General features: G+C 27.2%; 1 protein-coding gene across 2 annotated transcripts in view; it reads left to right on the top strand.

Annotated features, from left to right (window-relative positions):
- Positions 1–1,903: 1,903 nt before the first annotated feature.
- The window catches only part of LOC129961029 (major facilitator superfamily domain-containing protein 4A-like), a 104,714-nt gene continuing 90,675 nt past the window's right edge, over positions 1,904–15,942 (top strand). For both annotated transcript variants that reach the window (XM_056074822.1, XM_056074821.1), the window contains exon 1: positions 1,904–2,842. In XM_056074822.1, coding sequence (XP_055930797.1) covers positions 2,457–2,842 — 386 coding nt within the window. In that variant the 5' untranslated portion in view covers positions 1,904–2,456. The remainder of the gene's footprint in view (positions 2,843–15,942) is intronic.

Here is a 15,942-nt window from a genome sequence, read left to right as displayed (position 1 = left end):
TAGTAGATTTTAAAAGCTTTTGTTGCATCCATGGCTGAGAACTCAACTGATATCACACCACGGTAAGGTGAAAATAAAAGAAGGCACGGGAGCGCATTCAGAGTTCATATAATTTCAAGCGAAAATTTTACCGAAATTTAACTGAGCAAGCATTAATTATAGCCGTGTGACTTTTCGCGTGGTACTGTAATTTTAAGTGAGATATTTTAAGTTGTAAAGATTAGTTGCCATAAAGTATTGGAAAGTCAGAACGTCGTAACACGGAGAATTTAAATTTAAATTGGAATTCATGTGGTTAGAAAATGATATTTTCAATTTACCACACGCACGCAGAGACTCATAAATCTATTTCAGAAATAGAGCAAAATAAAATGATAAGCATTTTATTAAATTCTATAAAAACTCATGATAATGCTATATTCTGTTACATTAGGCGTTATCTCATTTTTGTACGTAACCAAATGAATAAATATGAACTGCTAAATGCCGATATAATAATTTCTTAGAAAAGAAATGGAAAAAAAAAACCCTGAAGAATTTCAAGGAAAAAAGGAAATCTATATTAATCTAAGTCACTTGACAAACGTAATTGTGCTTATCATGAAGCAATTAATGGTTATTATTTGATGGTGCATCAAAATATCACTATCTTTCTCTGCTAATAAAATGCTCAATAAATTTCAAAATTACATCGACGAAGCTTTCTGTACATGTGATTTCAACAAAAATTAACTCAGTTCTAGCTTCGAAAAAAAATGACGAGGAAAGATATTTGCTGTGATTATTAAAACCAATCATTAAATCCCCTTTTTCAGTGATGTTATACAATGATGAATCTCTGAATAATATGAAATTCTTACTACTTTTATTATATATTATACTCATTTTAAAATATATGCCCCCTTTGGAAAAGCTTATTTAAAATAATTCAAATTTTATTTAATTAGCACTTATGAAGATTTGGAAAAAATATTCAATATTGTACTAATTCTCTTGATTCAATAGCTTTTTAAATGCTGTTGAAATAATTCATATATTTCTTCATGATGCATTGTTCTAGAAATCCATGCACAAATTTAAATTTATGAAAAGATTTATCAGAAAATTAAGAATTATACGAAGAAAGCAAGGATTTATTTGCTGTTATAAAATTTTAGTAATTTTCATTACAAATATCTTATAGAATCGGCGTTTCCTTCATTTGGACAGATAATTTTTTTCCTCCGTTTTATCAATGCATTGAATTTTTTAATATTTATTTCTAAAACTTTTCTGATAGAGAAATTTTCACGTTCCTGATATTATAGATTAATTCGAAATAAGTTTTTACTTTCATATTTGAAAAGTTACTAGATTTTAAACTTTCAGTCTAAAATAGGTACTCTCTGAACTTCAAAAAATGTGTGGTTTATATCTTTTTGAATGTATGTCTAATAATGTACGAAAATCTTTGAATTAAAAAAAAATTAAAGATTTAGATATACATGTATAAAAAGATGTAAAAGATGTATAAAAAGAAGATAAGCTAATTAATATGGTAATCTGCCATGAAATAAGTGTGAACTAGAAATTATTAACTAGAAACTAGAAATTCAAATAAGTGTGAACTAGAAATTATCTAAGGTATCTAATCAGTTACAAGAGAATTTACATAACTTCTCTCGTAATTATTATATATAAAAACAGAAAAAAAGACCCAGCTCCTCCGTCGCATTATACCGTTGTTGTTCGAATTCACTTCCCATCGCACCCTTTCCCCCTCCCAATGGGGCTCCCAAGTGGAGTAACAATTTGGTAAGTTCCCAGCAGATGGCGCGATTCCAATAACTGTAACATTTGCGCTAAAAAACCCACCTTATCTGGATACGGTCGGCGGGGGCTCCACGAAAAGACATCCGGTAAAGCGAGGACCACACGCCCCGGATTCCTGTTGCGAAACTGATTTACAACGGCCGGACACAGTGTCCCGACGCGAGGGACAGCATTACTTTCCATAGCAACTCCTCGCTTCTCTTTGCTTCTTTTCCTCTCTAGTAACTTGATGGCGTCTTAATTGTTGTTAGAAGACTTTTACCGACTCAGCGTGAGACTGCGCGGTTACAAATTGAAGAAAGTTACCAATTCTTTCGCTCAGACTTCCAGCAATAAATTCAGTTTATGGCAAGCGTGGGACTGTGTTGAGATTTTATTAGGAATCGAGTAAAACTATTTTGATAACTTTCAGTGAAATAAAAAGAATTCCTTGGACAAGTTTTCTGTGCTTAAGATATGTGGGAATAATTTATTCTTCTCTTATAATATATTTGTTCAAGAGAGATTATCGGCCATCGCAGTATTTAACAGAATATTTAATTATCACCAGTTATTCAAGATTGATAAAGAATCGAAACTTTTAGTATAAAATAATGAATGTATGAATAATTGTTTGTTTCCCAATTTCTTCTTAAAAGTTTAAAATGTCTCAGCCTTTAGAATCCAATTACCAATCGGAGAGTTATCCTCCTCAAAGTGGGAATGCAGAAAATGAGCAGAAAGGACCAGCTCCTGAAGAAGGGGGGCCTCAGCCAGAAATAGGGGGTGTCCTTAACATGTTACCTGCTGGCGCACTCATCCAAACCAAAAAGGAACATTTTTACCATCTTCTTTGGACCAATAAACATGTTACTGGAACTTTATGTGCGGTGTTCTGGTCCTTTGGCATGTGTGTAGCCTTTCTTGGGCCAACACTTCTTGACTTGGGTTGCAAGACCAATACAGTATTTGCCACTATGTCTTGGGTGTTCTTTAGCCAATCCCTGTTTGTTCTCCTCGGTTCTGCTTGTGGAGGATTCCTGGTTCAAAGGTGAGAATTTTTTTCTTTGCGTATTCATATAATATACGGTTTTTCATTAAAAAGTTAATTTGCTTAAAACTTATGATTTATTTAGCCGAGTCTTAAAATAGTTGAAACGATTAATAGTTTATAGATTTTAAAACATTTGATAGAGTTAAAATAAACTTGAATGAAATAGTAATTTTACATTAAAAAAAATTAGCTGATTTTTGCTTATATTGTTGATTTATAACATTTAACAAACCAAAACATATATATTTTTTTCAAATTAAGTAGCCGCAAGATACTCGCGTCTTTAAAAATTATATAGAGTTGCAACTATTTCCTTCTCAAAAAATATATTCTGATTTTTTATATTATTTAATTCTATAAAAAATAATAACGTTTAGTGACATTTTCAGGTGCTAAATTTTACATCAAAGATTATCTTGCTCATCTGAATTTATTATTTGGCTAGAAAAAACAGTATATTGAGGTTCTTTTTTTGTAATGCATGGGTAGCATTAAGAATTAAAATACTGAGCGAGCATCTATTATATATTTTAAATGCATCAAATGCCGATTGAGGTTCTCTTTAATTTTTACTTTTGGATTTTGCGTAAATATTTTTTTTAATCTTATTATTCTTTGCAAACATCTCCCTTAATAAATATTTAAATTTATGTTTTTTTATATGCTGTTACATATTTTTGTATTTTAAGCTATTTTTTGAATCGAAGCCTCTTAGATTTTTTCAAAATATATTAGTATTGTAATTTAATAAAATAAATAATTTCTTGGGTTGAAATTTTCTGATTCCTGGAACATCATTTAAATTTTTTGTTAATAAAGGAAAAAGAGATAATTGATAGCATTTTGTCAGTAAACTCTTATAGTTTTTTGCTTGAGTAAGAAACCTAAATTTTATTTCGCTATATAAGGGATAAAAAAATAAAGATAGTTAGCATTTTCTTTTTATGAACCATAGAAATAAAATTCTAAACCTTATGAGAAAGTATTAAAATTCTACAATTTTTAAAATTTTAAAAGCTAAAAAAATTGTTCTTTGTTAATAATTACAATTTTATATTAGTTTTTTTTATTTGGGAAGCTATGATTATATTTTTAATTACACAGATTTAAAAAATTTATTCAGATTAATTTCTTTTATTTTTAATAGAAATTTTATCCAACATGATAAAAATAAAAACTAACATGAAATATGAAATAATTTTTATTTTTTGTATTGCATGAGTTTTCGTTCTTTTAAATTGAGAAATCAAGACGTTAACATGGACTTTTTAAAAGAAATTTCTTGACATTCATGTGCTAGATGAAGAATCTGATTATTCTTGAAACTTTCTGATTTAATAAACTTCCGAAAAAAGCTAGATTTTTTTTAAAAAGAAAATTGTCTTTAGAAATTCCACCCAAATATTCCTCTCCATTTTGCTAAGACATTTTCAGTAAGGAGTTCATTAATTCTTTTTTCTTAAAAGTGTTTACCGTTTAAAAAAGGGAATAATTAGCCTATACTAAGATTAAAAAATATAGAATTGAATAAAAACATTGATATACATTTATTTTTATTATTATGCATCGTTTATCTTTGAAAACAAAATTTTTGATAAATATGTAGTAAACTTGAAACAAATTAAGTTGAAAACTTTCAGTTTAAAAAAAAAAAAAAAAACTAATATATGAAAAGATTATTTTAACAAACGTTCATTGCAAACAAAAGCTTCATTGAGAAATTTTTCTTAAAATGGCCAAGATTTTTGTGATCAGCAAATACTGAAAAAATTGACTAAATACTGAAAATACTGAAAATTCTGAAGAACTGTAACTTTATTTAATCCGTTTACTTCTATTAAGGCACGGAATTAATAAACTAAAATGTGATTTGCTTAGAATGCCAACAATTATATTTTGTCCTTAAAGAACTGATCAGCTTTTTATTTTCCTATAAAAATATCAATCAAAATTTTTAATAAGCCACAAATTAAGATATTTGTTTTGATATTTCATACTACTGTGTAATATAAAAAAATCAATTTATATGGAGCAATATGTTGCTAAGATTAAAATTACTCACAAAATTTTGTTTTCTTAAAAATAAGTGAACCAGTGAACCGTTGTTAAATAATCTATTTTTTCAAAAATTTAGTTTCTTTAGTTACAAATGAACATTTTTTTTTCCTAGTGTAGTAACGTCTGTGATATGAAATGCCAGAGAAATTCATTATTGTTTTCCCAATAAGATATTCATTATTTGTTAAAATACTTCTTATATATTTTGATAAATCTATTTGGTTTCTGTTAAAAAAATTTTAAAGCAATTTTAAATAAAATTGATCAAAAACTCTCGAAATCATTTCATTTTAAGTTCATTTTTTTCATTTTCAGCTGAATAATATGAAATCGAATTCTGTGTTTGTGCCATTTTTAAAAATTTATTTTCTAAAATTATATTCAGAATTTTTTTTTCTTTTGTCAAATATTTGGTAATAATTAAGCGAAGCGAAAAGAGTTCATGTATGAATTTTCTTACTACTTAGCAAGTATACGGATGTTTCAGGTTTCGCTATGTTAGAATTTCTCTTTATATTGAATTTACAATTATTTTATGTCTAATAAATGTAAAAGTTAATATGCGAATAAAAACGCAAATGCTAAATATTAAGATTACGATCCAGATTTGCATTTCAAAAATTACAGATTTGCAAAAAAATATTCATATTTATTCGCGTGGGATAAATCCTTTTATGAAGCCGTAAAAAAATATTTAAATGTTCTTTTCTTTCCCTCTATATGTTTGATTAGGGTAATATTTACATTATATTTTTCCATCCCAATTACTTCTTCCTTCGGCTAAAAGAACAATTAATTTTGTTTGTGTTACTGCAAATAATTTGAAAAAAAAAAAATCTTGATCCATCCTTTTTTGCACAGCTGCCTCCAGCTAGAATATAATGAATTTTAGCAGGTGATTAAAGTACATCCGAAGTAGCAGTTTCCGAAAATGGAAATAGAAGTGTTTGTTTTGTGAGAATAGGATCTAAGTTTAGTATATCTGAATAAAGAATTTCATCTGAAACTTTGAATATTGATTTCATCTTTAGATTCTGAATTAAGTTTCGGTTTATATTACACTAAATTTTTGAAATTATGGCGCATTTTAAATGATCCGAATTTATGAGCTTATTATTTTTTATTTTAAAAAATGTGTGAAGCTTTCGGTTTAATATATTTAATTGGCTTTTTCATAGGTGTGTAAGCTTAATAAAGGATTATTATGTTAAATACTCCACATGATTACTAACACTAAAGCGTTCCCCATTTTCTTTGCGTGAAATAGCCAGTTTGTTAGAGTTCATCATTTATAGCATACATTCTGAAGGAAGCCAAAATCCAAATATTGGTAAAAAAACAAGACTTTAGAATCAATTAAAAGGAAAAAACATCAAAAAGAGATTTGCCTTTCTGAATTGTGACGAGGAAAGTGAAAATAAGCATTTTGATGAAATGTCTTCATAAATGATGATTTAAAAATCTATTTTTGTTGAATTATCTAGATGAATTGATTTAAATCTGAAAAGATTAATGATAATTAGGCTACAACTAAAAAGCAATATAGCCCATTATATTCCATTGAACCTAAATTTATTATAAATAATAGGCAAAACGAATTAAAAAATTCCCAATACAGACTTTTTCAAGATATATATGCAGAATTAATGTATAATATAATAATGCAAGTTTATGGAATTAGATTACTCAGCATTTCTGTTATACTTTTACAAATTTTGTTTTTCTTAAACTATAATCATCACCATCTACACTATATCATCAAAACATCTCATCATCTAAACTACAATAATCTACATCAGGAGATGAGTTATAAAAGGCATATTTCTATTTACAATTGTGAATTTGAGATTCTAAGTAACCTTCAGCATCTTTTTATCGATGAGACACATTTGCCTAGAAATAGATTAGAATAAAGCTTAAAAAGTATTAATCAACCACAATTGCTATGTAAATCAAATATAACCTTGCATGTAGATCATAAATAATAATATTGATAATAAAGAATCTACGTTGTCAGTTTAAATATATTGCATTAAAAAATTATTTTTCAATTTAGTCTACAGAAATAATAACCCCTGTTTGAAAATGCATAATAATCGATTCAAGCAAATATTAAATTTTAATATGCTATAGATTCGCAAAATTTCATTCTTTTTCACACTAGTAAATTTTAAATTGAAAAATTGGAATATATATTTATATCTTGGATATTTATTTTGCACGAAAAAAATGATGCGCTGTTAAAATATTGCGCCGAAAATTTCTGAAACAACCATTACTTTATAATTTAAACCTCCCTTCATTAATGTTTATTAATTCGTCCTACTCTCATTCCACTACCCATAAAGTTATAATTTATTCTCACAAATGAGAACTGAAACGCATTCTTTCATAATTTATTAACAGAACGTGGAAACGAAATAGCTTAATTGTTTTAAAGTAGAATAAACATAAATAAACATTCAAATTTTAGTTTTTTTTAATCTGAAAATAATTATAACCATTCAGACATTGTAAAGTCATTTGAAAGTTGCAAATGCATGCAGAACGAAAGTCGGCTCCATTTTATTGAAGGAACTAACTGGAGTGAAAACTTAATTTCAGTTAATTCATTAAGTTCCCGAAAGGAATTCAAAGGGCAACGGACAAATTTTCCGTTTCCTGTAGTCACCTTTTGTGAGCGTTCTATCTTCGTTTTAAATGCGGCATTGGTGCGTTTCACTGATATATCGATCCTTTGAAATTATTTCAAAGAATTGTTCGCTTTTAATTAATAGGTTTTAATGGCAAGATGAACATGATTTGTAGAGATGGTTGATTTTCGTCAGAAAACACGAAACTGTTCGTAAATAACACCTTAACGCAAATAACGTAATTAATTTCCTCGGATTGTGAAAAGAGATTGTTTGATTTTACGGATAAATAAATAAAAAATCCCATTTCTGCTTGAATCAAAAATATACATTGTGTCGCATAATACTAAATCCTAAATAAGAATAAGTTTTAAGAAAAGTCATTAAAATTAACATTGAATTACGTTTTTCTCAAATAAATGTTACAAATTTTGAATATTGAGTTCTTTAGTTGTAAAATGCCGAATTAGGCATCATTTTTTCACTCAAATTATTAAAACATTTCAAGAGTTTTCCCATAATTATCCATTGCGGGAAATCTAGAAACTCACTCTATTTATTAGAAGTTCTTAGCTCACAGTAATTTGAAATGCCTAGAAAAAAATCATCACCGATGTTCTAGAAAACTAATACAATATGTGACATAAAAAAATAATTCAAATTAAAAAAAGACCAAGTTATTTTTCAAAATAAAATGTTACATTAAAAAAAATACTATTCTTTCAAATTAAATTCTAATTTGAAAAATCAGACTTTGTTCCTAAATTTTAATTCTAATTCAAAAAATTCTATTCTAAATTCAGTTCTAATTTCATTTGCAAGATTTTCCTGTAAAATGTATTTTGATACTGAAAGTACTATTTTCATCTTTATATGAATTTTTTGAGTCAAATAATTTCACATAAATTACTAATAATTTCACATAACGTAAATGACAATAAAATAATTAATTAATAATATCAGTTGCAGGTATGTAAAAAGATAATACAAATTCACTGCTGAAAAGCAGCTGAATGTGTAGCTTTATCATAAAATAAAGTCTTAAGTAAGATTCTATTTGCGATAAAATATAAATTATAGAGCGGGAATAATAATTCTTTGCCTATAAAATGTAACTAAATCGCAAGAAAATTTTTATACATAAAATTATTGAAAGGTGGTAAAAATACTAAAACTTTTCATGATTCAGTAACTTGCATTGTATCTTTGGAAGATCCAGTTCCATATTTCAAATATATCCTATTGCTAAAAGGATAAAAAAAGAATAAAAAAAATTTTTTTTCAGTGGGGAGTATATTAATTGCCAAATGAGATTGATTTGAGTTTTTAAATTGATTTATTTTTTAGTTAAATTTACTATGAAATATTTCAGAATATTTATTCAAGTAGCGCAACTATTTATGCGTAAAATGCTAAGCAATGTCTTCCCATCGAAAAAAAGTACTGATATTTTCAATTTTTATAACTTATCCTCAGACAAAGAAAACCTTAAAGCATAAAGAATATCTGAATTTCCAAAGAAATAATTTCTTTTGGATGATCCAAAAACATAAAGACCATAAAAACAAGATGTCTACATCAGACCCGTTTGCAAGTATCAATTCAAATGACATAATAGTTTATATTAAAATAAATGAAATACTTAGTCTGGCATTCCAAAAAATAAAGAGTCATGTTTGACAAGAAAGACATGAGAAACGAAGCAAAAAAACGTGATTCGATTCACCTCTGTAGCCCCCAAAAGTCTTTTCAAGATGTCTTAATGTAATGACATAACACAAGCCACTAGATATTAGGAAAATTAGTTTCACGTTTCCATAGCAACTCTGAATTGAAGCGACGGATAGCTAAAGCTTCAATATTCCCAACAAATTAGGCATCAAATCTCAGATGGGATTATTGTTAAATTGAATCTGAATTCTCAGGCGACAATGTTTTCTATCAAGAATTTGAAAAAAAGTCATTTGCCATTTAAATTACTTTCGCATCCACTAAGCAATTTATTTTTAGCTGTTAGTATAATTAAGCAAATTGGGAAGGAGAGTAAGATTGAAATGTAATTTTTAAATCGCTATTCTTTTTATTGTTGCAATGTTGATTAAAATGTTACCTTATCGTGTTTATTGCATTCTTAGAATGCTTGAGGAAATTCTTTAGCACAAGGAATTCCACAGTGCTATTATAGAATTATATAAAGAGGATAAGAAAAGAGAAAAGCAATGCGCTTCTTGAAGAGTGTTTTGTAAGAAGAGAAATTATGTCATTTTATAAGACTTTTCATTTAATATAAAAAGACACAACTGGTTTAGATAATTTAATGTGAACAGAAAAGTTCACATTAAAGTAGAAAAAGTAGTAGAAAGTTTGAAATATTAATAATTTCTTATTAAAATAATTCACTCAGTATTGCATGAAAATCAATAAAATATAAGACATTATTCCTTGGGTGTAAAAATGAATAGTAATGTACTTGGGAAAATAATTTTTCCCAAGTACTTTTTTCTTAGAGAAAAAAATTCCCGTAAATATGTATCTGGAATAATTTCTTTGAAATATAAATAAATTCAATAAAAACAGTCTTTTAAAAACTCGTTCTTATTACTTTTTATTTTAATTATTTTCCACTTTTAAGACTTTCATTTTTATTCGTTATTATAAATAAAATAGAATCTTGGAATAATTATTTTAGTAATAATTTACTCAATATTGCATGAAAATAATTGATAGAAGAAATTCCAGCAGCAGTAAAATAAATTCGAAAAAAAAAAATAATAATAATGGAAATTTTAATGGCTAGAAGAAAGTAGCGCTTAGAAAATTGTGTTAGACTAACAAATAAAATTGAATGAATAGCAGAGCTTACAGCAGGTAGCAATTTTTGTTAATGGAGGTATTTTTTAATGATATAATGTTCAAAGACTTAATTATCTAATTGTTGAAATAATCTCTATAAAAAGATAATAACGCACACTTAAAATTATTTCGAATGGAGAATATTATTATTAAAAATTTCGAAACAATAAAAAATAAGACATTATACCTTCGATGTAAAAAAGAATATTAATGTACTTGAGAAAATAATATTAATTTTCTTAGTGAAAAAAAAATTCTTGTAAATATGGATACGAAATAAATCCTTTAAAATATAAATAAATTCAATAGAAACAGTCTTTTAAAAACTCTTTCTTATTATTTTTTATTTTAACTACTTTATACTTTCAGCCTTTCATTTTTAATTCGTTAATATAAATAAAATAGAATCTTAAAATAATTTTTTCTCCAAAATTCACTACAAGATACATTAACACATGTATCGAATCAAAATTCGATTAAATTAGCTGATTAACTAATAGTTAAGTTCTAAAAGTAATAATTTTAACCAATGATAATAGTTTAAATATTGCAATGTCATCGATAATACAGAATGCCAAATTTTTCTATTCTATCACAAATTAAGGAGAGAAAAATGGCCTATTATAGAGTCAATACAAACATAAAACAAGACAAAATCAATAAAACTTGTATAAAATGCATTCAAAATATGATATGAATGATTCTAGATAATTTGATCTATGCTCAAACTGACAAAGAAAATCTTATAAAATAATCGTTATTTAAGTTAAAGTAAGTTACATGTTATTGTAATGAAATATATCTAGATATTTTAAAATTTATTAACATTTCAACCTTCTTCATGATTTGTTGGACTTATTAATTTGTTATCACTCACAAATTATTCATCATATTTTTATCATTAATTAACTTTGCTTTAATTAATGAAAAATGATTTAATATACTAGAGTAAAGTTCTACAGAAATTAAGTAATACCATATTCTTTGAATAACGATTCATTGTCTGTTAATAACTTCAAATAAGAACTTAAACTTATCTTAAAATAAGAATAACTATGTATGAAAGCAGTTCAAAACTTTAATATAACATGTGGCAGATTTAAGACATCTTTAAATGCACTAACACACATTTAATGCATAAGGAATTTAAGTAAAAACAGTTTACGATTGCTGAAGCTTGAGTATAAATTGTATAACAATTTGTGTGTTAATTATCTTTCAGTATCTAGGTTTAGAACACAAAATCGATAGGACTTTTGTTGCGTGAGCAAGCCTGTATAACAACCTATTTGAATCATTTAATACACGCACGTAAAACGTGACAAGGAACATTGCGGTATTATGTACCGTTACAGTTATTTGTAGCTTTAAAATGTCTCATGCACGTTTTAGAAGTTTTGATTTTCACTGCTCTAGTCAAATGGATATCGTGATGCTCGGTAGAAATTCGCCTGTATCAATATCGAATCAAAATGGGCAAAATTGGAGACATATCTTGAGGAGGCATACCTTTCAAGGATTTCTTTTTTTTTTTTGTAAGCCTATTTTTTTGGATACTAATAAAATGATGCATTGCCGTAGACATAAAAATTCATTCATAGATACAAATATAATTATTGGGATTTGCTGTTAATAAAGTAATATAGAGAAATTCTGTTATTTGTTCTTTTATATAGCATAAATTTTACTACTACTGAATGGAAAGTTTAAATATTTTAAATTTTATTTTCGGTTTATTTAATAAAAATATAATGTATAATGACAATTTATTCAGTTTTGTAAACAATTTTCTAAACAATCTCTTTCTTATGCCTATTTTTCTGATTTTTTTCTTTTAAAATAATTATTTACTAGGAATTTTATTGCCAGAAATAATATTTAAAATAATCATTTCTTTAAAAACAATTTATTTAACCGAAAGGTATCCACTAACCTCATTATATGGAAGTGAAGGAAAGTATGAGATGTGTATTTTGTATTGGAATTATAAATGAGTGGTCTTTTATGAAACATAATCTAAATTGACATTTTGGCACATTTTTATGACACAATTATGACACATTTTTATGACACATTTTTTTTCCTACACATAAAATAAACAGGCGAAACAATTTTTTCTCCTTTCACTGTTTTCAATAATAAATTGCTCGGGCAAATGAAGGCATAACAAAACAAAGAAGTTTGATCATTAATTCCGAGATGCCTACGTCATATTGGAAAAAGTTCATTTTTAGCAGTCTCCTACATAACTTGAATGTGTGCAGCTATTCCCAAGACAATGCATATCTTAATCAAATATCACATTTTATTAGAATTTTTTATCTTTATCTTCTCATTATATGGTTAATATATGCGACCCAAAGCATTTTAATCATGTTTTAGTTAATGGCATGCTGGCATCTACGCCGTATCATCTTGCAAATGATTATGCTTAGGGGTCACATTCTTTTTTTATTTCAGAAAAGACTGTAGCATCTTAACAGATATGAGCTTTACTCTTTATTAATTTATTTGGCTAGCTGAACTTTAATATATCAAATACAATCAATAATCTGAATCTGAATATTCTATCAACTAAAATAGGGATTTCCTCTTTTAAATATTTTCAATAATTCACTGTTTCTTGTATAAATATTAAGAATTCTATTATATCAATTATTTATAGGTTTAAAAAAGTACACTGGCTTCTGAAATTATTTAAGTTAATATTTGCATAGTTGCATACAAATTCCTTTATTTCAAAATTTGATATAAGCCCATAAGAATATTTAACTTATTTGCAGTTTTAAAACTCAAGAGACATAGAATAGCCAGGGAAAAAGATATAGCATTTCAATTCGCTTTTTTAAGCAAGTAAATCCTTTCTTTAGAGATCAGTTTCTTTCTGTTCAATAAGTATTTTATATTTTATAAAATTTTATGCCAATTTTTAAAAAGGTTTGATTAAATATTATAAAATATTTATCTGAATGACGATTTCTTAGTTGAAAATTCAATACACAAATTGCTACAAACTAAAGTACAGAAAATATGAAATTTTCGCCTTTTACAACACAAAAAGACACGTGTCTTTCTTTTATTCAAGTTTTTGCTTTGCACTTATGTGCAGACATTACCTATTTCCAAGTGTATTTTTATAAATATTTATTCTTCTTTTTCAGTTTTTTTTACATGAAATCATAAAATTGGTGTTAAAGAATGAACTAGACCTACTGGAAATTATGATTGTCTTGTGGGAAAATTTTAATTCTTGAGGATTTTTGAGATAAATATGCTAGGTGAATTCCTCACTGTAAAGAATCTTTGAAGTCGAGTTTAAAAACAATATGTAAAATATGCAAAATTAAATTATAAATAAATATGATACATTTCAAAAATATTTTTCAGAAAAATAAGGAAAAGAAATGGAAATGAAATTTTCATTACTTCCATTTCTTGCCAAGATTTACACCTTTATGTTATGTTGGGTCGGCATGGGAAGTAAGAGAAAGTTCTATTTGTAGAAGAATAAATATATTTCAACCATAATTTTCAAAGCACAAGAATTAATTTCTTGTAATAGGCAATTCAGCATTATACTCAAATTTTTATTGACTTGAACTATTTATTGGTAAATTTAAACATAATATTAAGTAACTTATAAGCAAAATGTGATTGATTTTTCTATTTATTGATTAATACACATTGAAAATAGATATTGTTGAATGTCCATAAAATAACCTTGTACTGATTTGAAATTCATCCAACTTCTTTCGTTGCACACATCTGAGGGGCGGTGTTGGCGGCATGCCAGCACCTGTTTGTACTGAAAAATCAGTTAAACGCTGATTTTTTAACAGTGGGAATGTATGCCAGTAGGGTCTCTAAAAAAGCTGAATAATAATATTTTCCTTTTTCAAGTACATTTGTATAATTCTAAATAAATAATGAACTCTATACAAATTTGAAACTTATCTTTCAAATTTGGAATTTTTACAGAATCTGTGAGTTACACTTCAGTATCTGCATCTGAAATCTTATTGCTTTTATTATTATAATTTGTTTCGCATAATTTCAAATTGAGATTCTCTTTAGAAATGTTTCAACGTTTTTGAAAAAACTTGATTTACAATTATTTTGAGATTTAGTTTTCATAACAACTAATTCAACAACGGTGTAACTTACTTCAGTAATAAAGCAATTTCAAACTTCTCCAAAAATCTTGTTTTAAAAATGATGTAGAGAAAGTATAGTAAAATTCTTCTGCAAGCATTGAAGGTAAGGATAACATATGATTGACAAAATATTAGTTCAATTGCTAGTCTGATTCGGCAAATATCAAATTCCAAGAATTAAAATTTATAAGTGATAATAGGAAAATTTAAGGTGAAAGAAAGGAAAAAAAAAAACTTTGAAATTTGACTGAAAGTGGATTTCCAACCTTTAAATTTATGTTCTGGCCAATCGCTTATAATATTTTTTGCAATCGTTTGAGTGATTAAAGGAATTTAAATTTATTCTTTTACAATCAATGAAAGTGCATTGACCCTAGCGTATTTAAATTTAAAAGTAATTCAGAAATGAATACAATTTCTGGTTTTCTCTTTGAATTAACCAAAATATATTCACATTATAGACAATATCTCAACATTATTTTAATCAAAAAATCAATTGAAAAATTATATTTACTTACAAATTACAGTTCAATAATTCTAATTTCAATTGTCATTGGAAATAGGATCCTTTCAATATATTTTTATGAATTTAAAAGTACCTGAGTGTTCTGCTCTATGTAAGTGAAACTTGGACTCTTAACTTGGACACTCAGCGTTCTCTGAACATGTTCGAGAGAAAGATCCTTAGAACTATCTTTGGCCCAATACTAGAGAGAGGATGCTGGTGAACTAGATTCAGTTGTGAATTATACAAACTCTTTAGTCAACCATAGATAACACTAGTTATCCGGAGCAATAGATTAAGATGGCCCGGCCTTATCAGGAGAAGCCCTGAAAACAGCGCCTTCAAAATGTCCACTTTTAAAATCCTATGTGATCCCGGGCCAGAGGAAGACCTCCAACTAGATAGCTGGATGATGTGGAAAAGAGTGTTTTGAGGATAAAGAACTGGAAGGGTGTTGCGGGAGATAGAAAGCGCTGGAAAGTGCGCGTGGTTGAGGCAGCCAAGGTCTGCAAGGTGTTGTTGTGCTCATGAAGAAGAAGAAAATTATGTGTGTAATTTTTAAGAAACTGAGGAAGATAGCGGCGATGAGATTTTGGATTTCAAGCATTCATCTTTATTACATCAATATTTCGAATTATAGCGCCTTTCCAAGTTGGTGTCATCTATATCAATAATTCCTGTAATATATTGTCCACCCGTCTGTTAATTCTCAGATTAATTTTCTATCTATATTTATAACTTACGTCCAGTCTGAACAGTCTGATTATTTCCGTCATTTACGAACTTGAGATTAATGACCGAAAGTTAGCCAGTCTTTTCTTATTTTGATGTATTCAGCACCCGTATGCTATTCAAAAAATTATTTTGGTCTAAAGATAAATATACGACGGTTAT

The sequence above is a fragment of the Argiope bruennichi genome, chromosome X2 (genome assembly GCF_947563725.1).
Source record: "Argiope bruennichi chromosome X2, qqArgBrue1.1, whole genome shotgun sequence".
NCBI lineage: Eukaryota > Metazoa > Arthropoda > Arachnida > Araneae > Araneidae > Argiope > Argiope bruennichi.
The sequence above is the reverse complement of the archived record's forward strand: the minus strand, read 5'-3'. Positions and strand labels throughout refer to the sequence as shown.